General features: G+C 53.1%; 1 protein-coding gene across 1 annotated transcript in view; it reads right to left on the reverse strand.

The window, feature by feature from the left end:
* Positions 1-5,172: 5,172 nt before the first annotated feature.
* Arhgef10 (Rho guanine nucleotide exchange factor 10) overlaps positions 5,173-21,005 on the reverse strand; it is an 86,371-nt gene continuing 70,538 nt past the window's right edge. The window contains exons 24-30 of the mRNA XM_010620365.1: positions 19,116-19,202; positions 17,572-17,795; positions 16,403-16,560; positions 12,665-12,807; positions 8,566-8,740; positions 7,697-7,819; positions 5,173-6,585 (exon numbers count right to left, since the gene is read on the reverse strand). Coding sequence (XP_010618667.1) covers positions 6,071-6,585; positions 7,697-7,819; positions 8,566-8,740; positions 12,665-12,807; positions 16,403-16,560; positions 17,572-17,795; positions 19,116-19,202 — 1,425 coding nt within the window. The 3' untranslated portion in view covers positions 5,173-6,070. The remainder of the gene's footprint in view (positions 6,586-7,696; positions 7,820-8,565; positions 8,741-12,664; positions 12,808-16,402; positions 16,561-17,571; positions 17,796-19,115; positions 19,203-21,005) is intronic.

Below are 21,005 nucleotides of genomic sequence, written 5' to 3' on the forward strand. Positions count from 1 at the left end.
CTGAGAGGACGCGAGCCGCGGGCGTCTCGGTGGACTGGGCCCCACGCCGGCCCTCGCCTGGAGATGGACCAAGGAATCGCGACTCTCCGGACCGAAAACTTGGCTGCTAACTCGAGTGGAAACAGCCTTCCTGGGGCCAAATAGTCCCCTCGAGCTTCATTGCCAGTTTACTCCAAAGATACGCGAGTCTGCCGGGCTCTCCTAGGCGTCCTTTGTGCTGGGGTGGAGAGTATGCTCGCCTTCACCCCGCTCCTCGCAGAGAAGCTTGGGCTGGGGCCCCCAGGACCTGCTGCCCTCTCGACTGGGGCACTACTGTCCGGAGGTCCTGCCCACGCGGGGTTTTTATGCTCGCTGCACGCTTGGCTCTCCATGGGTACATTTCAGAAAGAAGAAAAAAATAAAGTAAAACATCCGCCCTCTCCTGCCCTGCCTAGAAGATGTGCATCGCGTGGGTCCCGCCGTGTATTCTCATACTTCAGTATCTTATTTTTAAAGTGGGCTTAGGGCCGGGGATTTGGCTCAGTGATTTGGCTGCCTGCTTCAAAAGCGAAAGGGCCTGAGTTCTATCCCCGGTACCCCCCCACAGAAAAAAAAAAAAGGTGGGCTGTGGCCCAATGGGGCAGAGCGAGCCACAGAGGAGCCTTCTGCGCTGGGCATCCCCTGGGTCTTAGGGCCTCTCTGGGTCCTGACCTCAAGCCTGGGGTAAGATGACAAGGAGCTGGCCTATCTAAGGAGATTCAAGAACTTGAAGGCACCTACCATTGGGGAAGTAAATCCTTAACAGTTTTCAAGGCTCTGGGAGAACTGTGCAGCCGAGCTCACTGACCTGCCCAGGGTGTGGTGGTTTACAGCCCAAATGCAGATCCTGACTGGGGCCCCAGCCAGAGCCAGGAACTGCAGTGCTACTCCTGAACCGGGCTTCAGACCAGGGTTCCCCACAGCCTGCCTCCATGTGCAGATGCCCCCGTCGGGCCCAGTGGGAGAGCACTGCCATGTGCTCAGTTAGGTGTCCTCCCAGGCCAAGCAGGAGCCTTGCTGGTCACCTCTGGCTCTGTTGTTGCCCCTGGGGTGTTCAGAAGAGGAAGTTCTCCTGAAACACCTGTCCTCAGCCTCCTTGCCTGGGAGGGACCTGCCAGGCCCTGTGGAGTGCAGGTGTGGACACCCAGCCCTGGCAGCTTGCTGGCGCTCCTAACGGCACACTAATGCCATGCACTGCCCCTCCATTAAATTCTAGCAACTGTCAGGAATGGAGCCAACTGCTGTAAGCACTGCCAGCTCCTTGGCACAGAAAAATAATTAATTGTGTGTTGGTTGGAAACAGGGTTCACTGGTTCCTTTAAAACTGTCCAAGCATCTCCTTCTGCCAGCCTGCTCCCCGCTGCAGCTCCCACAAGCTCTGCCTGTGCACTCTGGGAAGCGACTTTCAGAATGCTGTGCAGCTCTGTCCCCGAGTCCCCGTTCCCACATACACTGGAGACCAGTGATGGAGGAACTCGTGCCTTGGCAGAAGGGCCCAAGACTGCTGAGGACAGATGGCACAAGTGTGAGAACATGCACGTGTCACATGCACCAGCTGTTCTTCCAGACAGCACCTGGCTGCAGAGGCACCTGTTGCGCCGATCTGAAAATAGAGAGATGCCTCACTCAGCCTTGTGCTGCCCCTGACCTGCGCCACCCTGGGTGAGCTGCCCCTGGCTGTAGGAGACACATGGGGTGCCTTTTCAGACTGTCCTCCTGTTGTTCTGTTCCTCATGTCTTGGAGGCATTTGGGTCTAGGTTTCCTTTAGCACTTGCAAGATCCTAAGAGTCACTAAGTCCTTGCCATGTAAATTTTGATAGTCACTAACTTTGTAAGCCATTAACTTACTGTTGTTCATCCTAGTCAATCTTTTTTTCCAAAAAATACATTTAAAATAATTTTTTTCAGCACTGGGGACTGAGTCCAGGACCTTCATACTAAGCTACATTCCCAGCTCATTTTATTTTTATTTTGAGACAGGGTCTCACTTAGTTGCTGAATCGTCCAGGCAAGGCTCAGACTTTCAACCTTCCCGATGAGGACTGCAGTCCACAGGTCCTCCAAGGCTTTTGCTTGCTTCCCACGCTGATATCCCCCAATCTGGGACATGCTTTGTGCTTTGAATTAAAAACCTCAGAGCTTAACTGTCCTGGTTGGGCGGGTTTCCTCTTAAAACTGTTCAAGTCACCTGTATGGCAGGAGCCTCAGCACGGTGGGGCCAGGGTGGCCAGGTGGACGAACCAGGCAGTGTGAGGACCTGCACATGGGTGTCCACCATCGCACCACCCCAAGGAAGTCAAGACACTTCCTGCTGTCCCCTAAATCTGTTCCAAATCACATTGCTGCCACCAAAAAGGAACACTAGTGGCTGTGATGGCATGTAAGGTTTGACCAGACACAATACCCAGTTAAAAACAAACCACTGACCCACTGCCAATAATAAAAGGACTAAAGGCCCTGACTTCCCAGGCATTTTTAATGAGTGTCTGCAGAAATAGATCCTCTCAAGCGCATTTGCTTAGGCTGGGTGGAATAGTGACTCCCAAAGGTGTGAATTGGACAGGATCCCTTGTCTGGCAGTATGTCCTTGTGAACTTCACCAGCTTGAAGACTGGCACAGGCTGAATTGTGTCCTCCAGAAAGATGAGTTCTCAGGTGGGACCCTGTTTGGCAAAGGCCTGTATAGGGGCCATCTGATTAAGATAAGTTCGCAGGCCTTGTCCAGTGTCCAGGCAGGAAGATGAGCTGGGATGCATGGGCGAGGTGGGGACTGCAGAGCAAAGACACTGAGGATGCCGCCATATGAACTCTGGGAGACCCAGAGTTCCCACGGCTCAGAGGTGCCTCTTGCTGGCACGTGAGGGCCAGTGACAAGGTGGGAGCACGGCCCTACTGTGCCTGCTTGAGGACTTCCTGCTCCAGCACCGAGCACAGGGAGGACTTATGGGCTCCGGGCCACAGGCTGCACAGCAGGCCCAGGACACCGGGGCAGGGTTTGTGTCTTTCCTCCAGGGCAGCTGCCAGGATGCTGCACCAGCTTAGTCCACTACAGACTGGTTCCTTTTGAATTTGCAGAAAGATGACTTTGAAGAAGATTCAAGCACAAAGCTATAACCCCAGTGCTGGGGTCACTGGATGTACACTCACTGTGAGCTGAGCACAGGTCCTTGGACCCTGCTCTGGATCGGGGCTGGCACTGACTCCTATTGGGTGAGGCCCTTGCCACGCTGTGGTTGCATGGCACGAAGGACCCCACCGTGCTGCCTCTCCAAGGCCCCAACTTGTCCTGTTCTGTCCTCCTGAATAAGGTCTTCCTGCAAGAGGACACAGTGCACCTTGACAAGCCAGCTGGGGAAGGGCGTCGATGACCTCCGTACACTTCTGAGTGAGCAGAAATCTAACCACCCAGCAAGTAAGCAAACCTCGAGTCTTCTGAACAGACCGGCAGTCTCATTCTAGATCTGCAGGTTCCAAGAAAGTGTCTGTGGAGAATATCAAGTCACGCGTGTCTGGCCTCTGCAAAACTCCAGCCTGTCAGGTGCTCCTGCTGTAGGCTCTACATTCTTGAAGGCGCAGGTTTTGATCAGCCTTGATGCTGTCGGGCTATGGTTTTTGATACCAGGTCCCGGGAAAGGGGTCAGCCAGGTGCGAGTGGCTCCCACTTTCTCCTTAGCTGCTCTTCCCCATCACAGGAGAGCCAGAAAGTGAGTGGGGCACTGGACGGCACACGATGACATGGAGCCTGCAAGCCCTAGCTTGTGTTCCAGCCCACAGGCTGTGCTGGCTGGCCAGGGAAACAGAATGCAGAGTCCAGAGCTCCTGAACACGAGAAGCTACTGCTTTCTGCTTGGTTTCTACCTCACCGCTTTCATTTGCTGCTCTGTGACCTGGCCAGACGCCAAGCAGAACAGTTGGACCATTGTGGCTGAGCCTGAGCCTTGCCCCCCCACCCCCCGGACCCTGGGATCCCAGCCGGCTGTCCTGACAAGATTGTGCTGGGGAGAGTGCAGCCCCAGCTCCCTTGGCTGTTGATCTCCAGATAGCGAGGGGCCCCAGCGCCTTACCAGGCAGTGGCCGTGTCTCAAGTCACCCTAGGGACATGGCGGCGGCCTTCGTTCACAGTCACTCCAGGTAGGGGCTTCCGAGCCTCACTTTACAGGGGACCAAGACGAAGCACATTGGCTGCCAGAGCCCAGGACAGCTGCCCAGAAGCACGGCTGCTGTGGCTGGGTGAGGATACCATGTGCAGGCACACACGTGTGCATCCTCCCTGACACGCTCATGGGTGCCTCGGGTTAGTCTCTCCCAGAGCCACAGGGAGCCCAGCTGAGGCCAGGGTGGCCACCAGCTGCCTCCTCTGTGTCTTTCTACTTGGATAAACACTGTCCAATAGCTGCTGAGGGAAAGCAGCCATTAGAGGATGAGTGTGTGCATCTGTGCATTATGAGCACGTGTGCAATGGGAGACACAAGTGGTTTCCTTACAGCTGTCCTGAAAGCTGCGTCCCCACACACTGGGTGCACAGTGCACAGAAGCCTGCAGAGACCCTCTCGGAGCACCTACCCAGCTTCTCCATGAACCACTCAGATCTGGGAGAACATGAGGGCTCCGCCCCCCAGTCCTCCCACAGCACCAAGGACTCATGACACAACTATGGCTCCCCTCCGAGGTGTACCACAGCACACCTGGACTTGAGCCGGGCAGTCTTCCTGGGCAGGGAGGCCCGACCCCTCTGGCACAAGGCGTCCCTGGTGGCTGGTCCCTGGTGAGGAGCTCTGAGCAGGAGCCTTCCGGATGGCTGCAGCTGGGCCAGGGGGGTGGGGGCCAGGGAGCGCTGCAGCCACTGTGATTGGATCACCTGGGAGGCAGACCTGAAAGCACCAGGGCCAGAGCAAGGTCGCACAGGATGACACGCCACCCTGAGGATGGCAGTGACCAGCGACACCACCCACACACATCCCGCACAGCGCCTGCCTCCCCCAGGCAGCCTGTTTGCAGCCAGGATGGACATGGGTGGGGTGAGCTCTGGTCTCAGCATGGCCCATGCTCTCGCCAGGCAGCCCGGAAGGAAGGTCTGCTCCTCCGCCCACCACACTCCCTCCTGGCTGCACTCGCCTCCTGGACTTTATCCACAGGAAAACATGATGCAATGCTGTTTTTAAATAAAAATGACTTTATTTATGCAATAAGAGAGCAGCTAAGAGTGAAGAGAGTTTGGGGCATATATACAACTCAACAAATATTTGGCTGTGGTAAAACTGGGATTTTCAGTCGCCCGCACGGTGCTGAGGAACATTCCCGGCGCTGCTCGCAGTCGGCTTCTGTCCCCCTCACCCAGGCACGAACACGAGATGAAGCAGCTCCGGCACAGCCGCTCAGGGTTCACACCGGCCAGCGCCACAGCCCCGGCCTGTGTGCAAGCTGCGTGTGCCACGGGGGGCGTCCACACACCAAGTAGCCTGGGAGGGCTGGTCCACGGGGGGGCCGCATGGCTGTCAGAGTGGACCCTGCTCCAGACCTACGGGAGTCTGACGCGATGCCCCCACGGGGTGCAGGGGACAGGAAGCACCCTGTGGCCGGGTCACTTGGGGCTCAGTGCTGGGGGGTACTGAGCCATGTGGTTCAAAGCACAGATTATATGTGAACGGCCGTTGGTACCACAGTGACTACAATGTGGCTGTTAATTTTTAACAGGAAAATAGTGCTTTGTTAGGATACAAAGTAGACGCAGGACACAGCGCTGCGTCCGGGACAGGTGCCTGTGACCTGGCTCTCGACTGTCCCCAGGGACCCCGGAGTTTATGACTACGGTGGTGAATCAGAGGGCTGTTACCAACGCAGCGTCCTCCATAGTCTCCGGGTGAACGGACACCAGTACAGGCTTCAGGAAGAGCACGGCACTGTCACGGACACATCAGGGACCAGACCCTGCAGGCTCTGCCCTCCTGGCACCTGGGCCAGTGCTGCGGTGTGGACAGGGTAGTCAGCAGGCAGGCCGCCCAGTGGCGTATTGCACATTCCCTCCCTAACACGGTGTGGACGCAGCGTCCCCTATGCACTCAGCAGCGGGATCTGCCAGACCATCACGGAAGACACCACCTCCTCTGGGGGCGGCGGCCGTGCCTTCCTATGCACACGCCGGTGGCCCTGGCCCCCGCACACCACCAGCGCCGAGCTGGCCTTGGCCCTGCGGGATGGCCGCGCCCTGCTCTGCACAGGGCTAGCAGGGTCCCTGAGGAAGTCGCAGGCACTGCTGTCCTCAGCCCTGTGCTCCAGCGAGCTAGAGCCGTGGGACAAGCTCAGCGACCCTGATGATGATGACAGGTCGCTCTTCTGTGGCCCTGGCCCTGGCCAATCCCCCAACCAAACGGCTGTGTCAGAGTCCTCCTGGCCAGGGCACGAGGCGGCCACCTCCCCAGAGGGCTGGACCTTCTGCTCCTCATCCAGGGGCTCAGGGCCAGGGAGCGGGCTGTCCCTGGCCTTGTCCTTGTCCTTGTGTGAGGCGGTGGCCAGAACAATGAACTTGACGGGGCCATTGTGTGCGTGGTAGGAGACCATGCCTCTTCCTGCAGGGGACAAGGGCAGCAGAGGAGGTTATGGGAGGGACAGGTGCGGGCAGGGTGTCACCCTGCACGCCTCCCCATGCAGGCAGCACATGTCCCCACTGGGACGGACTCCATGACGGCGGTGGCCGCACTTGCTCACTGCACTCCTGTGGGTCTGAGGAGAGCTTTAAGAACGACCATCCGAAAGACAAAAAGGGGTTTTCTTCAGTGCAACTCAGGTCTGACACCCATGTCATACTTTAGCGCATAAGCTGGACACAGCAGCATACTCTGTAACCCCTGCCCCTGGGAGGCTGAGGCAAGAGGATGGCACAACTGGGCGCAGTCTCGGCAACCTAGACTATCTCAAAACAGACAAAGGCTGTGGGTGTCGCTCAGTGCAAAGTACTGACAACCAAAGTTTGAAAGTCATGTTCTAGTTTTCTACATTAAATACCTTTTATTTGCTCTATGGAAATGTATTTAATTTTCCTAAGCCTGAATTAAAAAACTGAGACTGAAATGTGTCAGTTTTAAGAACAAAATGACTGCACTGTCAGCAGCTTCTATCCTTTTCACTGCAAAAAGTTTCTGGGGTGTAGAAAAGAATAAGTGCAACAGTTCTGGTTAAAATCGGGACTCTTCAGTTCCTGGCTATGTGACCCAAGTGGTGAGCTGTGGCAGTGCGGTTTGGCTGTCTCCTCTGGGTCTCCGCCACCCGGATGCTGGTGCTGACACAGGTATCAGGCTCAGGCCCTCCTGGCCCAAGGTCTGCAGGAGGCCGAAGAGGCTTTGGCCACCCTGGCCACCTCAGAACTGCACTGTCCCCGCCCTAGGGGAGTGGTGCCAGAGGAGGCTACAGCTGGCAGAGCTGAGGAAAGTGAGGGAGGCAGCTTCAGACCCCTGGCTCCTTCTCTGTCTCATCAAAGACCCGTTTTCCCCAAGCAAGATGTGCTGAAGGGAGCCACTGAGGGCAATGAGGTGGCATGGACACAGGTTTCCAGCACAGGAAAACTAGAAAAGCCAAGGCTGAGGGACAGGCACATTAGTGGCACTGTCCACTAAGTATCCCTTGTACACTAAACTCCACAAGACTATGTCACACATCCCAGGGACAGCAGGCACTACTCACCGGTCACCTTGGGGATTCCTTGCAGACGAGGGACTGGCAGGGCCACGACAACCCCCAGACTGGTGCCGACCAACAGCAAGCCGTGGCAGACGAGCAGGCTGGTCACAGAGAGCCGCTGGTGGCCTGTGGGGAGAAGACAGCGGCTCTACAACCTGGGCTGGCCCATGGCAGTGCCTCCCTGCACTCTCTGGAGATGCCACCTGCAGGCCCAGGGACGTCCTGGGACACTCACCCTGTGCTCCTCTGCTGGGTGAGAGGGAGGGTGGAGGGCACATGAGACATCAGCAACATGTCCCAGGCCAGGCTACTTTCTGGCTTTGTCTCCAGGGAGAAAGTGACCAACTGGATCCATGTGCTTGGGTAGTCTCATGCACGCGCGCGCGCGCACACACACAAACACACACACACAGACGCCGAGCCACCCTTCAGAAGGGGGGGATCTGTCTCCTGCAAAACCCGAGCTCAGTAGCAAGTAAGGACAGTGGTGCCTGTAAGGTCCACCAGATGTCTGCAGAGAGCAGCAGCACCACAGGACACAGTGCTGGACAACTTAGGACAGCACCTGTGTGATGACGTCTGTGCACCCACAGGGGATGCCTGTCTACACTCTCCCCACCCGACCCTCCACCACCTGCCTCCTGCCCCATGCTTGGTGAGCCCAGACGAGATGCCACCCCCACGGGACTCTCCCTCTTCCCTCTCATCCTCTTTATTGACCCCTGGGCCCCTGTTCTGCTGTGTGGACACAGAAATCATGATGGCCGTCTGCTTCCCCAGCAGGGATGGGGCTGTGGCTCTGCTCCAACCCAGGGAACTCTGGGCAGGGCCAGGGAGCCTCCCCCACCTCCACTGTGGGCCCCACCCGGTACCTGGAAGCATGCCATGCACAGGGGCGGCGATGTTAACGTCCTGAAGGTGCTTTAGTGTTTCCGTGTGGAAGAGGCGGAGGGTGGATCCCGTGGTGAAGGCAACCCAGAGCCCAACACCGGCCACAGCCATGTGGGAGATGACCATGCCTTCCTCCTGGTGGGCCTCCAGCTGGCTCTGGTGGAGAGAAGGCCCCACAGGTCAGGGTGCTGCCAACAACCCTGAGCACAGATCTGAGGAGGCTGTGCAGACAGGCCAGGCAGGAAGGCGTCACAGGACGTGGTGTCCAGCTGCGGCTGAGCGTGACAAGAACAGGGCAGAGACCTCCCACAGGGCCAGGTCCTCACGGGGCTGGCAAGGACACTGGACCGGAGCATCACCCAGGGCCCACAGAGGCACAGTTTGAGGCTCTGCCCATCCTGACCCCTTGCCTGAGACTCATGGTGAGCAGTACCTTTTACAACTGCAGTGTGGGCTTGCAGTGCCACTGAGGTCCAGGCAGCGGGGTCACCCAGAGGTCCTCAGCACCCTTGCCTAGTGGCCTTTGGGGCTCTCTGCTCAGGCCTGGTGCAGGGGGCACAGGCAGGCTCCAGCTGACAACCGGTGCAGAGCAGCAGCGTGACACCAGGGTGTGGGCCTGGCTCTGCTCTCTGGGCCTTTTTCTGCTGGAAACAAGAGTGCCTGGCTATGGGGCCCTGCCAGGGTGTCTGGTGGAAGCAGGGGGTAAGGCAGAGGCCAGGCTGACTGGGCACCTGGGCGGTGCTGCCCACAAGGACGTCATTCTCCATCGTGGAAGAGCAGACACGATCACTGGGCAGTCGTCACCTTAGTGTCTTGGCTGGCCACCCTCTCACTCTTTCCTTTGGTGGGGAAACCCTGCCCTTCTCATTCTTCCCGAGCTGGTCTGCCATCAGTCGAGAGCACCGCACCATGCACCGCGGAAACTCAGGGGTGAGGAACAGCAGGCTTTACAGTTAAGCAGCTACCATAATACAGTTGAAACTAGCTGTGATCCACAGCTCTAAGACATAAACCATGACGTCAGCGCCTGCTGTAAATCCAGAATAATCACCCTGTGCTAAGGGTCAGGCTGGCTTCAGAGCTGCATTGGGGTTTTAAGTCTCTAAAATTTAAAAAGGTATTAAGTCAGGGCAGAAAGGCACATGCCACTGGAAAAGATAAAAGATGAAGCCACCCCAAGCGTTGGAGCAGTCTAGTGACTACTTTCCTATGCGGCCACTCGGTATTTAGAACACGCTTTCCCACCTGCTCCTAATGCCCAACAGGAGGCAGGGGCATTGCCTGCCAGGTGGTAGCACCCTTTGCCGGGGTGATGATCCGAACCCTTCTCAGGCTTTAGGGCCAGGCCCCCCAGCACAGCCTCCACCCTGGAGACCTCTGACCCCCTAGCTTGGCTCCCTCCACCGAGCTCCATGCAGCCCAGGCCGGGCTCAGCCCTCACCATTCTGTTCTGTTCCTGCCCCATGACAAACCCCAGGCCCAGGGAACAGAGACCCCAGGCTGTGAGGGCATCTAGGCCATGGCTCCCACCAAACAGGAACTGCATGAATTTTGTTTTCACTGGGGAGCAGACTTTTGTTCTCTCTATAAATATATTGTTATTTTCATTTGCAAGCTTTATTTGGATTCAAACATAGGATTCTGAGATCGCTAGCATGTGAACTCCAGGCAGCACATGGGCTACAACAAAGCCGCAATTTGGGAAGGTTGAGTTACCCCAGGGGTTTTGGTGGAGGCAATAGAAACCCATCTTCTAACTTTTTAGGTATCAATTTACAATAAAAATAATGCACTGTTTTGGAAAAACATTTTACAGAAATGTATTATTACTTCTCCGTAGACAATAACAAACGCTAACGAGAGGCTGCCAGCTGGTGAGTCTACTCCGAGAAGCACTTACTCCACTGGGGGGATGCAGGGCCACGCCGGGCCCACTGCATGCAGCCCGAGGAGACAAAGGCCCGCAGGCTGGCTGTAAGGTCCCTGATCACCACCAAGGTGACACCCAGGGGTCAAGGCCAGTGAGGAAACTACCCAGCTACAGCACTGGCCAGCCCAGTCACACAGGTCAATGCAGGCTCTGTGCTTGACCAAGGTGCCAGAGACACCAAAGAGCAGACGGAGAGGCACGTAACAGCTTCCGTGAGACGACTGAGCGAAATGGCTATCTGCAAGCAAGGCCCTGCCTCTCCCGTCCTCCGTCACCACCTGGCGGGCTGGGCCCTAGGGACACAGGAGACCCACCGGAACAAAGCGGCTCCAGTTGCTCCTCAGTCTGACCCACAGCTCTGCCAAGGCTCGCTCTCCCCTCCTCATTCTGACGAACCCTGTCATTTACAGCCACTCAGAGGGCCGGAGTGCTCTGGGTTGGATCCACGTGCACTAATTCTCTGTACCAGGAGCTGGAGTGCCACCTGTGTGACTTCGTGGACGCACGCGTCCTGGAACGGGCTCCGTGGCATCTGACGGTGTGACTCACGGACCCTTAGCGGGCTGGCCCGAACTCCCATACTGAAGGACGGAGGTGGACCCAGGAGACTTTCAGTGATGTCAAGCAGTCACTGCGGCACACATGCCATAGGCTCAGCCCACTGGACTAACCAGATGGGTCCTTTCAGGAGCTGTAATGACCAGAGGCTGAAATTCCAGAGACCTACACAGCCGTTTGACACCCTTCACAGATGGGAAACCCCAACTAATACACTTCTTTTCCCACTTGCTGCCTTTTGTGTGAAGGTTAAAGACGTCCAAGCGTGAGAGTGAAACACCACTGAGCCCTGTGTCACCAGGGATGGGGAGGAGGTGTTGGGGGCACAAGGGTAACCTGTCATTATCACGGTAGAAAAGCTGCACAACTGCACACACTCGCCTGACACAGTGGGTGCACGGGACCCCAGCCCCTCAGCTCTCGCCCGGGGATCGTGTGGCACCAGGATGGCAGCAGCCGCATCTCAGTGCATGCACACTCCTGCGGCCTCCACTGCTGCAGAAATCGCTAGCAGCATTCCCCATGGAGGCCCCCTCGGGATGGATCCCGCCTGGGGTGCCAGTGCCGCTGTGTGGACACTCTGCACTTGCCCACCTTGTCTGGGTCACCAGGATGTCAGCGGCTCTCTGAGTAGTAACTGATAACAGTGGAGCACGACTGCCAAACACACCGGCGAGGCCCCTCCTGCGGAGCTCTGCCCACCACTGCCGGCCGGACAGTCTACTGCTCCCTCTGCAACGTGGCCTTCGTGTCGGAGGTCAGCGGATGCCAGTCGGGAGTGGATGTGTAGACGGGAAGGGGCCTGGGGCAGCACAACCACACATGGCCTGCACACGTTTGCGCAACAGGAGCAAGTGCACCTCTGCATCGCGGGGAGGGGTGGTGCAGCGGCTGTACGATGATTTCCGTGCCTGCTGCTCGGTTGCTGCGAGCCCGAAGCTGCTCTAGGCATGGAGATATTAACAGCGCCCTGTTTTAGTATTAGTTGTGTGTGTGTGTGTGTGTGTGTGTGTGTGTGTGTGTGTGTGTGTGTGTGTGTGTGTGTGTAAGAACACAGCTGTGTCGTCTCTCACACACAGCCCTCCCAGTGTTTTCTATTAGGTCGGCTGCCTTCCTAAAGGTTAGCAGAATTCTTTGTATGTTAAGAACAGTGATTCTTGGTCATAATGTAAGAAAAACTTTCCCGAGCTCTTAAACACTTCTGCACACAGTGTTAGACGTGAAAGCTCCAGGATGCCCTGAACGTCTTCTTTCTTTCTCTGCATGGCAGCTTCCGGTACTGGCACCCTGGGAGAGGCCTCCCCAGGCTGAGTGGTAACAGCACCCACTGGCTTTGCCTGGGTCAGTTCCTGTCGAGGCAAGGTGCTCTAGGGGAGGGGGAGCCGCATCCCAGCGTAGATGGCGCACTTTGCACCAGCAGGCCTGCTGACGTGAGGGATGCTGCTGCAGCTGCTACACACTGCTGAGCAGTGACTTCCGTGGATGGGGTTGGAAGAGGGTCAGCCGAGTGTCCCCGGTACCGACTTCCCGCACAGTCTAGGAGGGTCCCCTTAGTGCCCCAATGCCTCCCACGAGGAACCGCGACAACTCACCTGGATGGCATGTGTCTCAGCACCGATGACGGACACTTGGCCTCCAGACGCCGCCCACAAAGTGTCCTCCATCACCAGGAGACTCCTAACCGGAAGGACGCCCAGCTTTAGGACTTTTTGTGGTTCCACATTCCAGGATCCATCTTTAAAAAAAAATTACTTTCAGTTTCATTTGCATACAAATAACCACGCAAGGAGACGGAGAACACAGGTAATGATTTTGATGCTGATGTTTGTTTTTGGTGTCCCAGGTCCCCGGAATTAAAGTCATCTCAAGGAGGAGCCTCTTGTGGTGACAAACAATGACGGCCAGGATGTGTCACCACAGGCGTGTGTCCTGCACCCCAAACCTCAGTTTCCTTCCTTTCAAAGTGCGATAATACTTCCTCGGGCCTCAAACGGTGATTGAGAATTAAAAACGAGAAAATGCATTTACAAAACACTGAGTATCTGGCACAATGAGTGTTCAATACATACCGTTATGTGTAATAAATATAAATATATGAAGGTCATCATTAGGGGAAATTGCATCCAAAATGACTGGGCAAATGTTTACATTTTCCCATTATCTACTTCAATTTTAAACTATCCCCCGACATAAATGGTGCCATGAGGAGAGAGTGTCAGTGTGAAAAAGTCCAAACTGCGGTGAAAGGAGTTCCTCTTTTCTGAAAAACTGCTCCCTCTCCTAAAGCCCAAGGAGGGATGAAATATTTTAGTTTGAAAATACTTCAAAGATCTCTGATGAGATATAGCGCATGAACTGTGAGATAAGAGCTTTCCCTATCAATACAAAACATCTAAGGGAGACTTACTATGGGCAGGGCACAGCCTGGTGGCAGACCACTTGCCTAGCGTGCATGAAGCCCTGAGTTCATCCCCACTGTCACCAAAAAAAAAAGATTTAACACAAATTTTTAGAGTGATGCAATTATCTTATCAATGATCAAAATTAACTCTCCAATTCTCAATCCAGTAACTCAGTCTTCATGCTAAAAACGTAACAGTCATCAGCACTACCTTCAACATCCTAATCAAACAGGCAGCTTCCTCCAGGGAGAACAAGGCTCAGCTCCTCCCGCTTTGTCTGGACTTGAATCCGAGGCTCTGAACACAAACCCTGACCTTGAACAACTGTCTGAGCAGAGTGCAGTCACTGAGAGAAAGCTCTGCACTTGCTCTCCCTTCCCGGCACACTTCAAGCTAGAATCCAACTGGGACAGGAATGCTATTTGGTCACCAGGCTCAGCAGTTATGAACCCCAGTGGGTAGCACCAGCCTCTTCCTCTTCACCTGCTCCAGGAGCAGTGCATTATCCTGTGGTGTTACACACACACACACACACACACACACACACACACACACAGACATGCATGCATGCACACGTGCATACCCATGAACACACTCACCTAGAGGTGCACAACTGCACACACCCTCACACTGGCGTGCACACGCCCATGTATAGACCTTCCTATCTGGCACTCCCAGCCTCCCCTGCAGAGGGGAAGCAGTGTTCTCTGGCTCTCACAGGCTCCCAAGGGTGTGGCATGGCCCGAGAGTGCAAGGCTCCTGCAGCCGGACTCTGTGTGTGGGGGCCCCATCGACAGGACAGGCTGGTGCCTCTGAAACAAGAACCCAGATCACAGGCGGGAAAGCCCACTTTGGACACTTCATCTGGCTAAGGGTCAACATCAAACAACTGAGCACCTTGCTATTCTTTCCACAGGTCCTGTGTGTCTGTCCGCCGGCGCCCTGCCCACGTTGGATCTGGGCCAACAGGGCAGCCTCTGGGGATGACTTTTGCCTGGGCTATACCCAGGTGGGGGAACTCAGCCTGGCCACAGCACTGCAGCCAGACTCCATTACAATACATGAATTTGCTGTTTAGTTTGTTTTTCCGCAGCAATGGGAATTAAACTGAGCTGGACTCTACCACAGAGCTACACCTAATTTTCGAGACAGGGTCTCACTAAGTCACCCAAGCTGGGCTCAAACTTGCAATCTTCTTGCCTCAGCCTCCACAGCAGCTGGGAAGCTCATGGCATTTTCATTTTGAGCCAAGACTTGACAAGGTGGACATTTCCTACCCATCTCCAGATTTCCAGGTCCCTGGCAGCAGTGGGGGCTCAGGCCCATCTGCCTCTGCTGGGGGAAGCAGAGGCCTCTGCAGCCAGGGTTAGGGTGCATCCGGCAGACCTTGGGCCTGTGAGGACAGAGCAGGCCTGCAGAGTCCCGTAGGGGGCACAATGCACAGCACAGCACAGCACCAGGCCTGAAGCAAACCCAGCAGATCAAGATCATCAAGAAGCCCAAGAAAGAAAGAGGAAGCAAAGAGCATAAAATAAAAGGAATTAGAAAGAACCCAGATTATGTGAAAGTCCCTGTACATCTATGTTCTTCTAAGAAGCTTTGTGAGAGAAAGAGTAAGAAACATGGATGGTAGGCGTGTGGGGTGCAAAGTGCCTGAATACACGACCTGCTTGGTAAACTGCACAGGGAATTCCAAGCTCAAATAATCCCACGGTGCTGGAAGAAGTGGACGTCCATCTGCGAAATCAGCTCTGGAGACCCAGATAAAACTTTCGAGTCACTGACATTCCCAGAGCACTGGAGAAAACCGCTCGTCAAGTTGTGACAGCAAATCTCAACAAAGGTAGAAGGAAAAAGAAAACCGCAAGGCAGTTTCAGAGCGGCAACCCCCACCCGAGCTGTTTCCTTGCCTCCAAGCCACACCGGAGCCCCAACGACCAGCTAAGCTGGACAGGCAGGTGGACGGCCGCCCCTCCGCTCATGGGAACCCAAGGACACTGTGCCACACAGGGCTGCCTGGCAAGGAATTGCCCTCGGCATCTGTGCACTTTACCGCACGATAAATTTGGTATTTTCCTTATAAAACTTGAAATGAGATTTATTATTTCCCTCTCTATGTGACCAAAAGGGCCCCACTGAAACACAGGAAGCCAAATGGCAAACTGCTGAAATTAGAGCCCGGGACCATGAAACAATGACAAGGCTCTGCACCTGAAGGAAGCGCAGTACCCTGGTGACCATCACGCGGAGGCACAGGAGGATGCGGAGGGACAGGAGGACGCAGAGCGGAGCAGATACAAGACTGGAAAGGGTCAGCGCCGGAGCCACAGGTCCCCACTGCCAAAGTTGTGGCAGATGTCACCGTCACTGAGGAGCAGGGAGGAAGCCAGGCGAAGTGGGGCACCCACCAGACAGAGAGGGAGGAAGGGGCGCACCCCACACCAGGCCACGGCTCCTGGGAGGTGGTGCCGGAGGTCACAGGGCAAGGGTGAGACATGTCACAGGCTCAGCAGGAGGTGCAGACCCCCACACAGGGTGAGCACTGCACAGAACAGCTGGCTTCGGTCTCCCTGGGTAACTAAGCAGGGGAAGATACCACTGCCGAGTCAAAGGCTCGGAGAGGAACAAGCAGGAGCCAGGACATGTGGAGCCCATGAGGAGTCAGGCAGGAGGTGGGGACATGGGGGGAGGCCTGGGGCGCGTCTGAGCGCCCGCACAAGAAGGTGCTGGTGGACAGGTGTGGGGCTGCAGGAGGGGTCCTAACGAGAAGGGGAAGGCAGCGGCGGTGGGCGAGGAAGACGAAGTGCTCCAGCCAGGGAAGGGGCAACGAGTCCTCGGGATCGGGGCTAAGTCAGAGGGGTGGGGTGCGGCAGTCAGCCGGCCTCCTGGGACCAGAAAGTAAGCTGGGCGGGGGCAGCAGCAAGTTACCTGCGGCCTTGGTGTAGCTGGCCACCGAGCCGTTGACCAGACCGGCGTACAGGCCGCGTGGCGACCAGGCGAGGCTCATGACTGTGGACTTCTCAGGGGTGAAGAAGTGCTGCAGCCTCACTTTCTTTGAGCCTTGGCTGCTTTTGTAAATGGAAATGCTTCAAAAGAAAAGCACAGGTAAATGCAAGCATTCGCTCACGGCCAGCGAGTTCTCAGCCACAGTCCCTCCGTCCTGCCCCTTCCACTCTGAGACACAACAGCCACGTGAGCTCTCTGCAGCTGCTCAATTTCTTTCTTGTATTTTAAATGGAAACACTGAGTTATCAAAAAAAATTAGTTCTTCCTATCTGCGTGGTGTGGTAAAAAAGTACAGTGAATGTTCAATTTTTTAAAAAAAAATGTATGACAGTAACATACATGTTTCCATTAATTTCACTCCAAATACCCTCTCCCCAGACACACTTATCCCACATTCTTTCTGCTCTCTGAAGCAGTTCTGGAGTCCTCTTTCCTGAACGTCTTTAGCTGTGCTGTGTGGCTGCCTTCATGTCTTGAACAGATTTCAAAAGTATACACCATAATGTTTTGACAAAAGCTTGTAAATGTTTTGAATTAATTCAGGACATTCATCAGGCGGCCATGGAAATACTCCTGAGAGAGAACTCCCAGGACTGCTTTAGAAAATGGGAAGTGTCTGACGCAAGGCGGAGCATTTTCAGGGGAAAACAGTAACATATCTTACGGCAACAAAATTTTATTTTTAATTTATATTTTTTAATCTTGGAATTTTACACCAGGAAAATCATTTTAACTTTGCTTTAAATGAGTCTGCTCAACATGATCATAACATAAAATTTGGCTGTCTTATTCCAAGAAGTAAGGTATGGTATATTTTTGAAAAGCATTAATAAAATGAATCCTGAAAAAAAAATCATTGCAGGAGCAAAAACCATGGTGTAAAATGTTCTCTCTCCTTTAAAAAATGAAACAAAAACCTCCCGTTTCTTTTTGGGAGCTTTCTGGACAACTCCCACGAGCCGGACTCTGGGCCTGCAGCCTGCAGTGGCCCTAAAGGTTTCCTGTGCGCCTGCCAACCGCCCCACCAACCCAGGTCGGTGGCCACGACCCTTCCGCATGGCCCCAGGTGCCTGTGCACACAGGTCTGCTACCTTCCCTCCTCTGTGCCCAGGCAGATGGTGGGCACATCGGAGGCATGGGTGGCCATGGGCTTGGCATCCAAGCCCGCGCCAGGCTCTCGGTGCTGCTGCTGGCCGGGCACGTACACCATGCACAGGATGCGTGACTCCACGTTGAAGCACTCGATGACTTTGGGGCTGGAACTTTGGAAGGAGACGATGGCAATCTGACCCATCTGGCTGCTACAGCTCCCAATCTGAAGCAGGGAGGGGAGGGGCAGAAGTGAGCATGCGCACCAGCTTCCAGAAGAGACACTGACTCTCAGGGAGAACCCGCACACGAGGACGCGCCGACAACGGGCAATGATCTGCTGGCAAAGCCGCTTTTTCATGTCGATGTGTTAATTAGGTTTTCAAACATTTCAAAGAAAGGGCCCGCATTTTTAATTTTTTATATACAATAAAAACCACACACCCATCCCAGAGTGGTAAGAACCTATTTACACATAATGTTAAGTCCTAAAAAGTAAATTCATTTTATCATTTTTTTTTTCTTTTCTCCTTGTGCTTGCAAAGCAGGTGGCAGAACCACTGACCTAAATCCCCGGCCCTAAGTAAATTCGTAATTTAAAAACACTAATGCTATTTAACAGCCCTTAGCTAAGGAAATTAAGAACAGTGAATCCCAGAGCGGGTCACTGCTCTGGGACATGCTGTGTTTTCGGCTCTTCTCTGAGAGGAGTAACCCCGCACAGCATCCCCGAGGCGCCTACAGGCACGCGGTGGGCTGGTTTCCCAGAGGCAGCGTCACCTGAGTCATGTCTGTGTGGACAGGACCTGGGCCTCGCTAATAGAAAGCAGCACTGGGGGTCATTGATGCTTTTCCTTCCCACCAGTTCTGAGCAAGCTCCTCCGCCACCAACCCTTCTGGGGAAGGACACGGAGTGCCAGGCCCCCGTGCTAGTCCTGGAGCACAGGGTGTGGCCATGAGGGGACAAGGCACCACAAGCACAAGTCCTTGGGAAGAGCACAGCTCTGCTAAAACCTCAATGAGTAGCCTCTCCCCGAGCTCCAGGGTGGTGCAAGTGAACCCGTGACCAGGCCGCTTCATGGTTAACACCTCCAGGACATGCTGAGCAAGACTTCAGTGGCCAGGAGACAGGTGTACAGTGGAGCAAGCAGCTGGGGAGGACCCGCAAAGTCCAGGGTGAGCACAGTGGGACTGCAGTGTGCCTTCAGGTGGGTCTGGCTAATCTAACTGCTAGGTTTCCAAGGTAAAGAGCCAGCAATGTTTTGGAAGGGGGAAAGTTGAGTCCATGCAATTTAATTGCCAAAACAAAAGAAATAGTCTATTTAGTTATCTCTAGACTGAGTTCAATCTGGTAAAATTTTGGGTGAAAAATAACATAAATAAACATTCTAACTCCTCAGAATCAGCTCCCTTCGGAGGAAGGTTCCTGTCTGCATGTACAGGACAACAGGGAGACCTGTGACTCAGGACACCCAGAACCTAAGCTTCTCCTACACCAACTGCTGACAGCAACTCTTCGTGAATTTGTGCTGAGATAGACTCTTACCCACAGGAAGCCACGTGCCATGGAAAGCGAATCTGGCTGGCTCTCATTATTTAGGTAAGGCTCGGGGTTGTAAGCAGCACATTCGACCTAGAGTAGAGGAAACCAAATGTGTAAAATGGTACTCAGAGGTTTCAAGACTTCTTTTCTTTTTCCTTTGCTACACATATTCTCTTTAATTGAAGGGTTACTCAATGAATTTTAAGTACATAAAACACTAATTTTAAATGTGTTTTAAAAAATATGCATTTGTATGAGTTTACAACAGTAAAACTACCATCCATATCAAGATACTGAACACAGATCTTACATACAAATGCCACACAGTATCTTAAATGTGAAATTTCTTGGAACACCCTTATTTCTGACAAATAAAAAAGTTCGCTCCATTTCTATGACCTAGAATTTCTATTACCTGTAAGCCCCTTTAGCCTTTGTTTCACACAAATGTGACTACTCAGATTAGGGATGGATTTTTCTTTTACTCGATTTCAATCTTATTAATTGGAATGTAACCCAGTTTGAGTGTAAGTAGCCTCTACCTCTTTCAATATCTTTTATGCAAATTATAAAACTTCCTCAGTGGTTTTTGTTTGCTGTTTTTTTCTTGTTTTTTTTTTTCACTTGTTTTAAATTCCAGAAATTTGGAAGGTACATAATCTACTTTGTCCAAGACTCAATGAGAAAGTGACTTACATGAACCACATCTGATGTGGTAATTACAGGTTTCCCAATTCAGTACTTCAAACACAGCCCACCCCCAAGCCAGGGCTTTGGAAACATTGTCAGTATTAACATGATGAACTTGCTAGTTGTTGTTGTTTAAGGAAATAGACCCATACCGTTTCCCAATTTTGTCAGATTATCATTCAGAATGTCTTTACTGTACCTGTGCTCAGTGACAAATCACCTTTATCTAACATACATTTGGCTTAACAACATATCTTTATATTATATGACAAAAATAAAACAGTATTTGCCCAATACAGCGAATATTTGGCATGAACTTTGACAGTAAAACTACATAAGCTAAAATTTTTAGATCTAGCTTACAAATCTATTTGGCATTTATTTAGGTTTATTACTTTCTATTTAACAGTTTTAGGTTTCACGTTCTTAACTAGTTTTAACCATCAAACCTTTCGTACAATTATCTCCCTAATCTTCTTTTAAAAGTTTATGCTGGGTGCAGTAAATCCTTCAGCAAACTTTTCAGAGAAGACTCTTGGTGATGTATTTTCTTAACCAAGCCCTCACTATCTGAGAATGTCTTCCAGCCGCCTTCATACACAAACGCTAACTTGGCAGGGTATTTAATTCTTGATTCTAAATTATCTCCTCTTAAAACATCTCTAGATGTTGTTCCATTGTCTTTCTCTGTAAGAGAAAAATCTGAGGTCAGCCTGACTTTTTCCTCTTTATAGGTAAACTTTATAAGTAAACTTTTTCCCCTTTATAGGTAAAGTATCCTGTCTGGATACTTGCAAACGTTTTTCTTTATCCTTAAATTTTTAAAAAGCCACCAGGATATGTCTAGGTGTTGCTTTCTTCTCATTAAATATTTATTTATTTATTCATGGTACCGGGGATTGAACTCTGGCCCTTTGGCTTACAAGGCAGGTGGCAGAACCGCTGAGCTAAATCCCCAGCCCTCTCATTAAATTTTAAAGGCCCCCTGTGAGCCGAGCCTTCTTATCTGCAGCTTATGGGTTTAGCTTAATTTACTTTGTCCTCTGTGTCAGGTATGCCTAGTTCAGTACACACAGAACAAAACTCCTGACAGGTCGGTCGGTGTCTCTGTCTGTCTCCGTCTGTCTGTCTATCTCTCAATTTCTTTGGCCCTTTCCTCTGCATTCCGTGAGAATTTTTCATTTTGCATTTACATCAGCATTT

The sequence above is a fragment of the Fukomys damarensis genome, unplaced genomic scaffold, assembly GCF_012274545.1.
Source record: "Fukomys damarensis isolate Sample0158 unplaced genomic scaffold, DMR_v1.0_HiC HiC_scaffold_18, whole genome shotgun sequence".
Classification (NCBI taxonomy): domain Eukaryota; kingdom Metazoa; phylum Chordata; class Mammalia; order Rodentia; family Bathyergidae; genus Fukomys; species Fukomys damarensis.